This window comes from Annulohypoxylon truncatum (genome assembly GCF_022578515.1).
Source record: "Annulohypoxylon truncatum strain CBS 140777 unplaced genomic scaffold F4807scaffold_30, whole genome shotgun sequence".
Lineage (NCBI taxonomy): Eukaryota > Fungi > Ascomycota > Sordariomycetes > Xylariales > Hypoxylaceae > Annulohypoxylon > Annulohypoxylon truncatum.
Genome location: NW_025953816.1, coordinates 162,403 through 175,402, shown reverse-complemented (window position 1 = coordinate 175,402; position 13,000 = coordinate 162,403). Strand labels below are relative to the sequence as shown.

At 47.5% G+C, this 13,000-nt stretch overlaps 4 protein-coding genes and 1 pseudogene across 5 annotated transcripts; 2 read left to right on the top strand and 3 right to left on the bottom strand.

Moving 5' to 3' along the window:
- Positions 1-584: 584 nt before the first annotated feature.
- F4807DRAFT_463059 (uncharacterized protein) lies at positions 585-2,039 on the bottom strand (the record flags this gene model as incomplete). The annotated part of the gene is made up of 1 exon (XM_048001913.1): positions 585-2,039. One exon carries the CDS (start codon positions 2,037-2,039, stop codon positions 585-587), a length of 1,455 nt encoding a protein of 484 aa, XP_047851515.1.
- A 2,333-nt stretch (positions 2,040-4,372) lies between these two features.
- F4807DRAFT_t115 lies at positions 4,373-4,459 on the top strand (annotated as a pseudogene). The gene has a single exon. The product of its transcript is annotated as a tRNA-OTHER (tRNA).
- A 2,451-nt stretch (positions 4,460-6,910) lies between these two features.
- Positions 6,911-7,867, top strand: F4807DRAFT_463058 (Cloroperoxidase; the record flags this gene model as incomplete). The annotated part of the gene is made up of 4 exons (XM_048001912.1): positions 6,911-7,010; positions 7,066-7,306; positions 7,365-7,636; positions 7,698-7,867. 4 exons carry the CDS (start codon positions 6,911-6,913, stop codon positions 7,865-7,867), a joined length of 783 nt encoding a protein of 260 aa, XP_047851514.1.
- Positions 7,868-8,323: 456 nt separating this feature from the next.
- Positions 8,324-10,886, bottom strand: F4807DRAFT_469775 (MFS general substrate transporter; the record flags this gene model as incomplete). Its single annotated transcript, XM_048002746.1, has 4 exons — positions 9,846-10,886; positions 9,434-9,781; positions 9,238-9,378; positions 8,324-9,158 (listed from the first exon to the last, which is right to left on the bottom strand). The coding sequence occupies exons 1-4, from the start codon at positions 10,214-10,216 to the stop codon at positions 8,324-8,326; spliced, it is 1,695 nt and encodes a 564-aa protein (XP_047851513.1). The 5' UTR covers positions 10,217-10,886.
- Positions 10,647-11,834, bottom strand: F4807DRAFT_463056 (NAD(P)-binding protein; the record flags this gene model as incomplete). Its single annotated transcript, XM_048001911.1, has 3 exons — positions 10,647-10,861; positions 10,927-11,547; positions 11,600-11,834. The coding sequence occupies 3 exons, from the start codon at positions 11,832-11,834 to the stop codon at positions 10,647-10,649; spliced, it is 1,071 nt and encodes a 356-aa protein (XP_047851512.1).
- Positions 11,835-13,000: the final 1,166 nt, after the last annotated feature.

Below are 13,000 nucleotides of genomic sequence, written 5' to 3'. Positions count from 1 at the left end.
CTTCAGGCACACTTCTCCAAATATTCCCCAGCTGTTGAATGATACCCACTTCGCTATCACACCCATGGCACGATGGGCGGATAGATGGAGCATTGGCGTCAAGGCGATACGGATACCGATAGTTTAAGCTGTCTGGCTGTTCTGCAGCTAACAGGTTTGAATTATCAGATGGATACCCAATGTAGCAAGCATGTGGATGTTATACCGTTCATCATTCGATAGTGAATCCATCCTAGCAAGTTATGTAGGTCTTCTTTCAGACGTCAAATTACACATCTTTTCACCCCCCTTTTTCGTCACCACCCTAGAACACCACCCCAGGAAAAAAATTTGCAATCTTGTCCTTCCGCAAAATGCTTGCTTTCCAACCCTTACGTCCCCTCCACATCACCCACACTATCCGTTTGTCATTCTTTCGCCATAGACACTTCCGCCAAGATTTCCACTTCCTCTGCTATCGGGCCACACGGGTATTACAGGGGTTATCGGCGGGTTAAAGAGCCCCTATAGCTAGGAACTCATTTTCCGGGAGCTATGACATTTATAGGTAATACCGGGTTTAACATCCTTTAGCATGTGATTTTCTAGAGTTTCTTAGGTTGCGAGGTCGATAGGTCGGTCAATTTGCCGTTGGTGGCACCGTCGGTGACTTCGTTAGGCGTGTCTTCGCCATCTTGGATAGGGGGTCTTTCCATTCCGTACCATGCGTCGATATATTTCTTCAATATGACGGTAAAGAATAGAAAGTCGTCAGAGTCAAGGAAGGTCGCTTGCAGTATTCGTTCAGCCAAGAACGCCTCCTTGGTGAAAGGCTTAGATGTGTAGCTTTCCCCTGCGTGCTTCTCAAAGACCTGCTTCAACTCGGCCATGTCTGGTGTCAGCGGCGCTACGGTCAAACCGCCAAAGGTCTCAAGTTCTGCTTCCAAGAAATCAAAGTCTGACATCTTTCCATCGCGCACGACAGGAGTCCATAGGAATGCTGGAGCTTGGTTCGCTAGAAACTGCGGCAAGAAGAGAGTTTTATTCCAGCCCAGAATCCCAGTCACGGTGATGACGGAGCCGAAGGTGTCAATCATGATGTTGCTCGGGGACAGACCGCCTCGAGAGAGGCATATGGTGTTGTTAGAGAATAGTCCCATACCTTCCATCTCGCCATAGATAGAGTTGATCTGCTTCCAAAAGGATCGTTCATAGCCCTGGAAGTCATCGCTGTCACGAAGCGTGCATAGTAGTACGGCTTTGTGCATCAGCATAGCGCAAGGAATATCCGGAGCTTCGTATACTGTGAATGGGTACAATGAAGTCTCATCCGAAGCATCGTACTCTTTAATAGGTTCATCTTCGTGTGCTCCCAGGGGCAGGATTCGGGCGGAGACATCGGAGTCCAGGGGGGCTTCGTTGGTGGCAAGAATAAGCCCGGCACGGTTGCTTCTGATAGACAACATCTCCTTGTAGAAACGGCCTAGATCCTTGGCCACGCACAGCATCTTCTTCTGGGTGATTGCTCCATTCTTAATGGCTCGGCTCAGGGGCATGCCCGTAATTCGATTAGTAATCACGTAAGGGTATCGTATCGCGTTGTTAGCCGTGAGATCGTAGAATAGGATTTGCGGAGTAGGGAAGCTCATTGCTTTCTGAAGATACTTGGATACTGCAACATTGTTGCGCGCGCCATCTTTCGACTTGGAAATGCGAAGGACGTAGTTAGATCGAGTCAACACAGCCACCTTATTCGGGTTAGGTATCGAGAGACCGATGTTCACGTTGTGGCGGCCGTGAGAAAGGTACTCCAGGTGGTTACCGAATAGATAGTGAAATTGCGGCCATAGTTGCGAGCATAGCTTGTAAATCTTTGGTTTCAGCTCCTCCCAGTCCTCGTAGTACGGGCTCTCAGCAGCCTCTTGGCACATGTCGTTAGATTCAGGTTCCGTGTAAGGCGATCCTTCACTGGATACATGCCCTTCCTCATTGTCACTGAAGCCATGATCATGCAACCTGAGAGAGGATAGCCCCTCTTTGTCGGGGCCTGATTTTGCCATGATGAAGATGTTTGCTTTTATTAGCAAGAGACTTTCAACATGGACGTGTACTAAAGCGTGTGATGTTAAAAGATCAATAGTAGGAGGTAGTCCAACGGTGGAAAAGATGAGGGCAACTAATTCGAGGAAGAAGATGAGCCTGTCTTGACGAATAATCAAAAAGAAAAGCCTGCTTCTTCCTTGGTAGTCGATGAAGGAATGATGCTGCTTTTTGGTGCCTGTCTTTTCGATTGAAAGGAAGCTTGAAAAACTACCTAGGTGAGCAGGTATGGAAGAAAGTAAAGTTGTTTTGGTTGCGTGTGTATCCCGGGCACTTACCTAGAGTTACGTACGTGGTTACTCGATTTTAGGGTAGAGGCTGATTAGGTAGATGACCAGAGGATGGACGGTAGGAACTGATCGAATGTCAACATGTTTGACCTCCATCGTGAACTGACTTGGTAGAGGTGTAGTACCCGTCTCCTGTCTGGAGAGTTCCCGTCTTTGCCTGTTAAGTCAGTTACATATAGCCACGTAGCTCGGATGGATATTCGAGTGCTCACCATCCGCATTTCAGCAGCCTTCATTATGAGGCTCTTCGAATTAGACTAGTTTATCAGGTGTTTCTTAGGTAGCTTATTAGGGACGACGAGAATAGTGAAAGGTATGGAATTAGGAAGTAATGGTGATTAGTTGATTAGTCGAAGTAGGTTAAGTTAGTGTGACGGATCAGCTTTATCACCTGTAAAATCGCAAGGCTGTTCGACTTGCGATCCTCGTCTTTTGGTGGTTGTCTGGCTCAATTGGCAGGTGATAGCTTCCACCCACAGGTCTTTGTTCCTGTCGTGACAGTTAGGTTCTCAATACGACGACACAAACCGTCATGTTATTTATCGCTAAGGGTTTTATTTGTTTACAGCGTGGTATTCGGGGTGAACTGTGAAGTTTTGTAGCTTTGCCCCTTCTTTAATAGGGAGGGTCACTCTGCCTTGACTTGCCTATTTTGACGGACCTTCACCTCTTTATTCTTAACGTAGTCTAGCTGTCGATATAAAACAAAGTCTAATCTCTATGAAGTTTCAAGAGTAAAGACTTTTTGATCATTAGTATGGAAGGAAAATGAAGTTTATATTTGCTTGCCATCTCCTTCGTCGTCATCCACACTATGGACTGGCCATTGCTTTTCGTCGACAATGTTGATAATTGTAAGGACTTTTCAAGAATATCTGATATCGGTGTACTCCGAACATCTTGACTCCGTAACTACGTTAAGAGAAAACGGCGATTAGAGCCTTCCGCGTGCTATTCTAAGATAGAAAGGTAGCAATGGCGTGATTGCTGAGTTTATACGATGTTGTGGCTAAATAAAGCATTCTGATTTCTTCATTTGCGATTCTCTCGTGTCCCTTGTTGCTCGGGGGCCGATATGAAGGAGCGAGATAGCTGCGCCTTAGGTTAATTCACTGAGTTTCCATTGTGCCTCCCCCTTTTTCGATGCATTTATCTAATAGCCCCTATTCATGTAGCGGGTAAGTACATAATTGTATTTTATTCGGATGGATGAATTTAACAGCCTTGAGGCTATAACTATCATCTTGCATATTACGCAGAACAAATTTGCTACTTTTCCAGTCTCAATTTAGCTAGCAAACTCAAGAGTAACTACTTAGGTATCTAGATTTTTCTTTGAACAAGCCCCTGGTTACGACTTAGGAAGTGGTGCGTTGAGACATTTAGTTGGTGCTCGTGTTTTATTGCCCCCAGGGAAGATGACGAGGACCGGGAGCACGTGAAGTAGGTACGAATGGAACATGGAATAATTCCTTAACCTAAACCACGGCTGCCGCCGTGGATGACGAGGGTAGGCGATCATGACAATGATCAGTCCATCTACGAGCATTCTGACTCAACCATCACGTAGATTGTCGTCTTTAGCACCCGTGGCATGGTAATCGAGTCCAAGCCCGTCGTGATTCTACGGCAGCGCCAAAGGCTTACACGAGTTGGTTGTCGTCCCCGGAAAGTATGAGAACTGATAACTCATGAATATAGGGCATGCCTATGACCGAGCTACAGTTTTGGAGCATTTTGGGCTGAGCACTACCGCCATCCGACCGGGTAAGCGAATACGGGGATGTAGGTAGGTAGAGATCACATAGAGAATCTCTTAGTTTCACTCAGATCGGATTGGATGGATGTCGTATCGTGGCACAAGCCGGGCCAAATCCGCAGCGAGGGATCTACTTGTAGCATGTTGGCGGATTTGGGTTCGCTTTACCCACGTTGGTTACTATTAGAACAAGACTTCGGCGAAGGTGTTAACGTGTCTTCGAACTCTACATAAAGCAAAGAGATCCCACATGGCGCAGTGGTTAAAGCGTCTGGCCGCGCATTAGCGTACGACTACGTGAAGCGAGTGGGTTCGAATCCCACTGTGGGCAACTTAACCAACGGTCTGATTTATTCAGGTTTTTTTACCCCGCTTTAGGGCTCGCTGGGCGTTGGAGGGTGGTTTTAAAAGACGTTAGAAGAAGGTGGACCCGGAGTAGGGTTTTTCCTGAATATAATCGGTTAGCCAGGGCTGGCGCTCACTAGCTAGAGTAATGCTATAGGCAGGAGAGGAGGATAAAAAAATAATTTCCTTGTGTCAAGCGGAACTCTAGCTCTGCCTACCTAGGTACTCTAGACGTCCCATGCGTCACCGATACGCGCCGCTATGTGTACTTAGTACTGCTATAGCCCCTGGACGTAAACAAATTCATCATCATCATCATAAAGCAAAGAGATATCACGTTCCAGTGAGTTTATCCAGAGTTGTCTTGATATGAAAAGAAACAACTGATTACTTATTCAAGTCTTGGTACCCAAATTCTTAGGTACGTATCCAATTCTATAAGAATATCAACTTCGGAAAAGGGGTAACTATTTGGACATTGCACATGGGATAATTACTAAGCAACAGACGAGTAGCATGCCGAAAAGGAATTAGCTCGTGTATATGGGAAGTTCTTCTTGGCCAACTTATCGCGCTGTGACATCACAGCTCGCTCCTTGCTGCCGAAGAAATTTGTTTTTGTCGGATAGTTTACCTTGGAGTAATTTCATATCAGTAGAGAATCTTCCGCTGTTGCATGAATGCTGCCTGAGAAACTGCAAGGTTTGTATGGAGCAAAGCATGATTTTGAGAGGTTTATTACACTACCTGCGGACGAAACTAAAGCCAAACTTCGTAACTGTCAATTGCCCTCTCCTTGAATTGGGCATATTCGTCGTATCCACCCTCCGTCACCCACGCTCGATCATTTTCGATACACAATACTTACCTATCGGTGATATGGCTCAACGGCGTTTCTCGCATGGAACCTTAGGATCCTTATTATTCCTAAAGCTTCTATGATAGTTAGGTACCTTAGGCAGATAAATTATGAGGTACCTGGTAATAAGGAGTAGAAAGGTAAGTTTATCTTCCAGGCGAATTGTCCTAATCGAAGCAATATGGTAATGGGCACATAGAAACTAGCCTAGGTAGACTCAGAGCTAGTTACTTAAAGATGAACAGTAAAATTAGTTCCAGGCAAACATCGAGCCCGAATTTAGCCATCTGATTTTACGTATTGATTCGGAAGGCGGAGGCACCGAGTATTCGAAGTTAATGCCAAAGATGATACTTGAATCCCATGGAAGGATGGCCCGCCACGTGGCTGAGACACAGCGATGGCGGCGAAGCATTTCGAATCATGTTCCTGGTAGCAGTTGAACGATTATCATCAGTGGGTTAATTGCGGAATTACGGACTCTGACGTATCTGGGAGCTCTATACGGCGTATAATGGAGCGAATAGTATCTAAATGATTTTGTTGACCAGCGGCACCGGAACCTTGCTAAATGCTGAGCTGAACCGGATGAATAAGTAATGTGGGAAGAGATTACGATCGGCTTCGCAAAGCTATGCTATAAGCCCAGCTGAACTAAAGAGGCGCAGAGCACGCGTCGAGAACTTGTAAGAGCTAAGATACCGACCAACCTGAGACGATGTCTTTTTGTTTAGAATTCTGCCTGCGAAGGAATCTCAGAACAGGAACATCACAACTCCCAGTTTCTACAGATTGAGCTGGGAAATAAGCCGGGTATCGAGACTGATGTTACCCGATCGGAGCCGAAATGACCATATTCAAGGCAGTTACCCGATATTTGTACTCGCTTCAGCCGCAGGAGATGTCCGGAGATTTCGGGCTTCACGCGCACCGAGAAACCCTGGCCATTTCTCCCGCATATTGGGGTCTGAGCTCGATCCGTATTTATAATGAGTTAACAGTCATTCGCTAAAATTTCCAGGGAAGCAGCCGAAGGATCACACAACCCAATCGGAATAGGACCATATAGGTCCTTATTCGGTATTTCTCCAGAAGCTTATACATCTACGGACCTATCAGACTCGCAACAATTGCTCCGCCACATATCCGGCATTGCAAGTCGCCCTTGTTGCTGGAAAGCCGATTCCGTTAATGGCGGGATCACTCTTTGTGGGGATTTCGAGGCTAAGTTGTTCGATTCGTATTTCGGTAAGCTTCGACATCTGGGGTCCCCTGATGACTTATAGACCGCACCGCATTGGACTGCGACGGACAGTGTGCATCTGGAGGTGGTATTATGCTGTTGCCTTGCGACGATGACGCGGCGAGCCACTTGAAGATGACTGAAGGCTTATCCCGTCAACTTTATCCCGAAGGGTGTCTGATGCCCGACGGTCTAATTCGCAACCGCTCAAAGTTGCTACGCTATATATACCTACCTCTATGGTCGCCAAAGATGTATACAATAATTTAGAGGTTACACCTGTTTATCTATTTCATTGCAAGCCATTAGACAATTCCGATTCGAACCAGTTGAAAATGAAGTCCGTGTATCTTCCCGTCGTCGTAGCCTTTGGCTCAACAGTCTATTCGGCACCTTCAAGTACTGCTCCGTGGACAGCTCCTGGTACCACTGATGGTATGCTAGTATAACTTGGAATGTACAATTTTAGAGTAAAGCTGATCTTCGATAGTTCGTGGCCCATGCCCTATGCTGAACACCTTGGCGAACCACGGTTTCCTTCCGCATACTGGAAAAGGAATCACCGTCAACAAGACGATTGACGCTCTCGGAACCGCTTTAAACATAGACTCAGCGTTGTCTGTGGAGCTGTTCAACTTCGCGGTGACGACGAACCCAACGCCCAATTCGACATATTTCGACTTGAATGATCTTAGCCGCCACAACATCTTAGAACATGATGGTAGCTTGAGGTTAGTTTATGTCAAAACTTGTTGTCTAACTACAAGTCCGTTAACCTTATACCTATAGCCGCCAAGACGCTTACTTTGGACCCCCCGATGTCTTCAATGAGGCCGTCTTCAACCAAACAAAGTCGTACTGGACCGGAGACACGATCACCGTACAAATGGCATCCAATGCTCGCGTCGCTCGTCTTATGACTTCGAATCTTACCAATCCCGAGTACTCGTTATCCGACCTAGGCTCCGCCTTCAGCATTGGTGAATCAGGAGCTTATGTCGCTATCCTTGGCGACAAGGTGTCCGGCACGGTGCCTAAGGCTTGGGTAGAATACCTATTCGGTAAGATCATGATTTAGAGCTTGATAAACTCGCATAGAAGCTAACGGGCGATGATTATTAGAGAACGAGCGCTTGCCTTACGAGTTAGGCTTCACCAAAGCGAAGGAACCTTTCGTAGCAGATGACCTGGGAGATATGATGAACAGAATTGTCGCGGCCGAACATTTCCCTCAGTCGCCTGGCAAAGTTGCAGTTGACAAGCGCTCAGTCGGTCGTTGCCCTTACCACTAAGCGCTCTGACAGCTGGCGGGTCGTTGATCAGGTATTATAAGACTAAGGTCGTAAATGCTGGATATAACCGCACATATCAAATTCGAACATTTCTCATCCAATACTCCTATGGAAGTTCAGGATAGTCCATACCAGAGTAACATTTATAATAGACTTTTATATACTTCAAGTAACATAATGTGTGGGTTATGCTTATTTTTGACGTGATTATGAATGTCCGCAAACCGTATCAGTTACCTCCGCAAGAAATTGATTCTCGATCGGAAAATGAAATGCGCGAAACTCCATTTACTCTCGCACGTCAGTACGTCCAGATAAACTAAGGCAGTCGGCCAAAATTCAATGTTGATTTTGGTCATGGATTCTAATCTAAAGTCTGGTAATATTCTAATTTACGTTGAAGAAAGTCGTTGTTTCAGCGAGATTCGAGATTCAGGGGGTGGCTCAACGCCCATTTCAGCGCTGTTCAGGACGTGGCTGCAATTCTCTCAGCTCTGTTCCCGTTGCCACGGGCGCTATGACCTCATCAGCTGGATCTACGTCCGCAGGATCTTCCCAGCCTTCGCGGTTGTCCTGCACTAGTCTCACAAAGCAGATGTCAAGTATGAGCGAAGCCGCGCAAAGGCCTACCGTGAAATACAACGCTCCTCGATACCCTACCACCTTGTCATGTCCCTTGCCTACCTCCGACTCGATGGTCGACGCGAATCCAAGCCCTAAGCTGGTACCGTACAAAAGCAAAGATCCTATCAGCGAACCTGCGATGCCCTGCTGCTTCCGACCAACAGAGTTGCTGGCAACGATTTGAGCAGCGGTGTAGGTTAGGTCGGGCGACAGCGCAGAGATGACAGTGCTCGGGAATACTTGAGCCCAATAAGTTTGCTGCTCCGGCATTGTGGCGATGAGAATGCTAGCGACCAACATGCAAGAAGAACCCATGGCCAAGATCCACTGTGCCGGAACTCGGGGGATCAGATAGGCTGCCAGAAACGTAGCAGCAGCACCTCCGAGACCAAAGGGCGTCCAACCTACAGCAAAGTGCATCGGTGTCCAATGACGGATCTCCTGTAGCCAGAGAACGGTATACCAGAACAAGCTGCCCGCCGCCATGAAGTTAAGTAGCACTACGAATATTAGCGGCGTGAATGACGGGGCTTTGAAGATGCTTAGCGGCATGATTGGATCCGATGCAAAATAGTGCTCCCAGATGTAATATCCGACGAACAGAGCGAAGGAGACGACAAGTGTGGCTATGATCATAGGGCTCGACCATCCCACAGCTGGTGCTTGACTGCAGAAAGAAGACTAGGTCAATTACAGTCACATCTACCGAGCCTCTAGGCACCGATTTAACGATTTAGGATGCTTACTTCCATACGACGCTGAAGACAATCAACCCACCGAGGGCAAGAAAAGAGCCGATCCAGTCAATCTTCCCCTTAGGATCTACGGGCACTTCGCGCGGCAGAAGCGCCCACAATGCTACGGTGACTATCAAGCTGATAGCTGCGCTGCGAACAGACCGTCAGTGGCCTGCCCAATCTCTCGTGCGTGTGATGTACTTACATGAATACGAATAACCAGACCAAGGGCGTGCTCTGGAGAAACCCTCCGGTGACGAGGGCGCCCAGCCAGCCGCCTATGGGAGCAGACGCGCCGAAGAAGGCCAAGCTCAGGTTCCTCGCGAAGCCGGGCGGGTTCGTAATCCCGATCATGGCGACGGCGTTCGGCATCACGAACGCGCCTCCAATGCCGGACACCGCGCGCATCGCGTTAAAGGCCACGAAACTATTGCAGAATCCGCAGGCGAAAGTAAATATGATGAGGATTAGACTTCCTAATAGTAGCATGTTCTTATGCCCGTACACGGCGCCGAAGCGACCGCTGATGAGAACGAAAGTTCCTTGCGTAAGGCTTGTACATGTCAATAGCTACTGCTTAGACTGGGATGGCTTCAATCAAATGAGGGTTTACGTACGGGTAAGATGCGCCAACCCAATTAGCATGGACACCAGATACACCGAGTCGCTCGCTGATTGCTAATCCGCCGGCTATGCCCATCATGTTGCAAATCATCTGCATGAGGTTACAAGCAACGATGAGCGTTGTGATGGCCAGCCGGCGGCGTTTGTTCGTGACATTCAACGGAGCAACATCGAATACTCGTTGGATTTGCTCGGGTGACGGCGTCGTCGGCTGAGGTGATCGAGGTTCGTCATCGTGGGCTGTACGATTGAGGTTGTCTTCTGGTATCTTAGATGTTACATTCCTGGAACTAATCGCAGATGGTCCTGCGGCAGAACTACTGCTCGGACTCAGTTCGTGATGTATCAAGGCGTGCAAAGACATTCCGGCTAATTATGAGTTGATCAGATTTAGTCCACGATCTTACACTCGACATCCGTGGTCATTCAAATTTTCGGTAAGACTGATGTAGAGGAGATGTCACGAGAGAATGAGTTTGCGATATTTGATTCGTATTGGATAAGCGAAGCTCGATATTCCGATCTCGTTGTCGAAGAATCCGAGCGGGGTGTCTCCGAATATATATTACATATCTGATATATCAAAGCGGTGACGCGAATGGTACGTTCGCCTAGTCCGCTACCGGATCGTGTGATGCGAATTACGGGGAAAGTCTAACCCGCATAATAACATTACTATTGGTACTTATACTGCATCACGTACAACGTCGGCGATAATCTATTAAAATAGGGATAGCATACCGGCTAAGGATTTACGTGAATTTCGAGGCAGAAATATGAGACAATAACACTCTTCACACTAGCTCAATGGCTGACACGGCTGTGGCTCCGGCATCGACTGTGAGTACCATACCCGTGATCCAACGGGCCTGCTCACTAGCTAAAAACCTCACAGCCGTCGCGCAGTCCCATGCGTTCCCTTCCGTCCGTAAGAGACTTCGGTTTCTTCTCGCAGCTCGAGTCTCTGGACTCATACCTTTCGAATACATCATAGGCGTGTAGAGCATACCTATCCGGATTAGCTAGGAGAACGGTACAGCGAAAAGGAAGAACTGTTGACCTGCGCTCACTTACCTGGACAAACACAATTTACGCGGATACCATCAGATGCGTGATGTGCCGCCATAGCGCGTGTCATAATCAGGACGGCACCTTTGCTCGTCGGGTACAGCAGATGGGGAGTGCCCCCTACTAATCCAGCAACCGAACCCATATTGACGATACTTCCCCGAATCTGACCTAGAGACTCACTGTTCTTGCGCATCTGAGGCACGACCACTTTGACCATATTCGCCATGCTTGTGACGTTTATTTCAAGCCCGCGACGCCACTGCTCCAGATCGAACTCCGTTGCCGTGCCCCTGGCACCCATAATTCCCACGTTGTTGACTAGAATATCAACTCTCCCGAACTTGGATAGCGCTGCATCGACGATATTCTGGCAATCGGTAGGTTTGGTAACGTCTGCCTGACAGCTGATACTCTCCCCTTTGCCTTCTGAGCGGATCATAGAGCTGGTACGCTCGGCCCACGCGAGATTCAGGTCGGCGCAGATAACCGAAGCCCCATCTTCAGCCAACAAAATTGAGATGGCCCGACCATTGCCAAGGCCATCGCCTTCACACCCTGCCCCGGTCACAACGGCAACTTTCCCGGCTAGTGACCTTGACGGCCTTGGGGGGATGTCATCTTCCACTATGTGACATTAGCAGGACTCGAAGAAAGATGACTCCATAGGCTTATTTACGAGATCTCCTTTCTATAGCGAACGATCGTTTCGCAAGATAAGGGATTGAAGTCCTCTGGGCCCGTAATTGTAAAAACCTGGTATCCTGAGCCGCGTAGTGCGTTTGACGTGTGTGCGTGAGGGGGGTCCGACTTCGTGAGGGGCTTGTCCCAGTGAAGAGCAATGAGGACCACCCTCTTAGGGGATTTACTCGGGTGTTATGAGGTAGCGCATTCTTAAAATTGAGATTGAGCATATCTACCTGGGAAATATCCGCGTAGAGTTAGGTTAAGTTCAGATTCATTCATCTGCTTCGTGACGCAGGGTAATTATCGCAACATGAATCACAGTAGATACGCTTCTGGCAGTATCTTACAGGTAAAGGTTTCTCCAAATCCAACTCGTCAATACTATTGACTTGTGACGCCTCCGGTGCTCGCAGCAGTCATAGGCGCGTCACAATAGGGGGTCATTGGCGATACAGATTACATAAACACCTTATATTCAACTATCATTCGAATTCAATACCACATTTCAGTTAATGGAAAAACTAGTCCTGTCAGTCCTGCATAGGTACTTCAACTACGCCATTGTGCGGGAAGAGTGAGTAACTTCTAATTCTTGCCCTTCATGATTTCGCACTTCAACTACTATCTACTAGGTATAACCATATCCATACCATTAGATCTCTTAGTTAGTCAGCTTACCCCTTTTTGTAGGCTTCGCCCCCAATTATGAACGAGGTCAACACTGACGGGGCGACCAGTGTGAGCATATTTCATAATCTAGGGGAGTCCTTACTTGGGTGTCCGTGTCAGGTATAGTATGAACCTACTAAAATTATCGCATCGACTGAATTTCATGGCGAAGCCGTGTTCAAGTTTGTATAGTTCCCCTATCCAACCGGATATCTTAAACGCTAGAAGTTTCATCCGGATATCGTGACTAGGTAACTTATTCTGCAAGGTTGGTAAAGGTAATGAACTATTTTCAATCCTGTGTATCTGAGGTTCGGATAAAGGGAGTATCGCCGTGAAGTCTCGGATAGCCGCACAATCACAGTGCTGCGCCGCTTCTTTTTTCACGATCTGCGGAGGCTAAACCACTCATTCAGATCCTACAAGGGACGAAACATGGTCATCTGGTAAAGACTGAGGCAATTGATAGCCAATTAGTATCATATATCATCTAATCCACACCAAAGAGCACATAAACTAGCAATACTTGCTCACTCTTTGTAGGAAATTGATTCACGAAGGAGCAGAATTTGGCGTGTGAGCCCTGCAGCACTTCAGATAAACACCCTTGGAGCATCGCGGTACCGAGGTACTGGGTAACCGCGATAAGTTGCACTAGTGTTCGCGTGTACAATATATATATTGCAAGGGATGCCGTGATTACCGTGTAACGAGATAGTTTCTA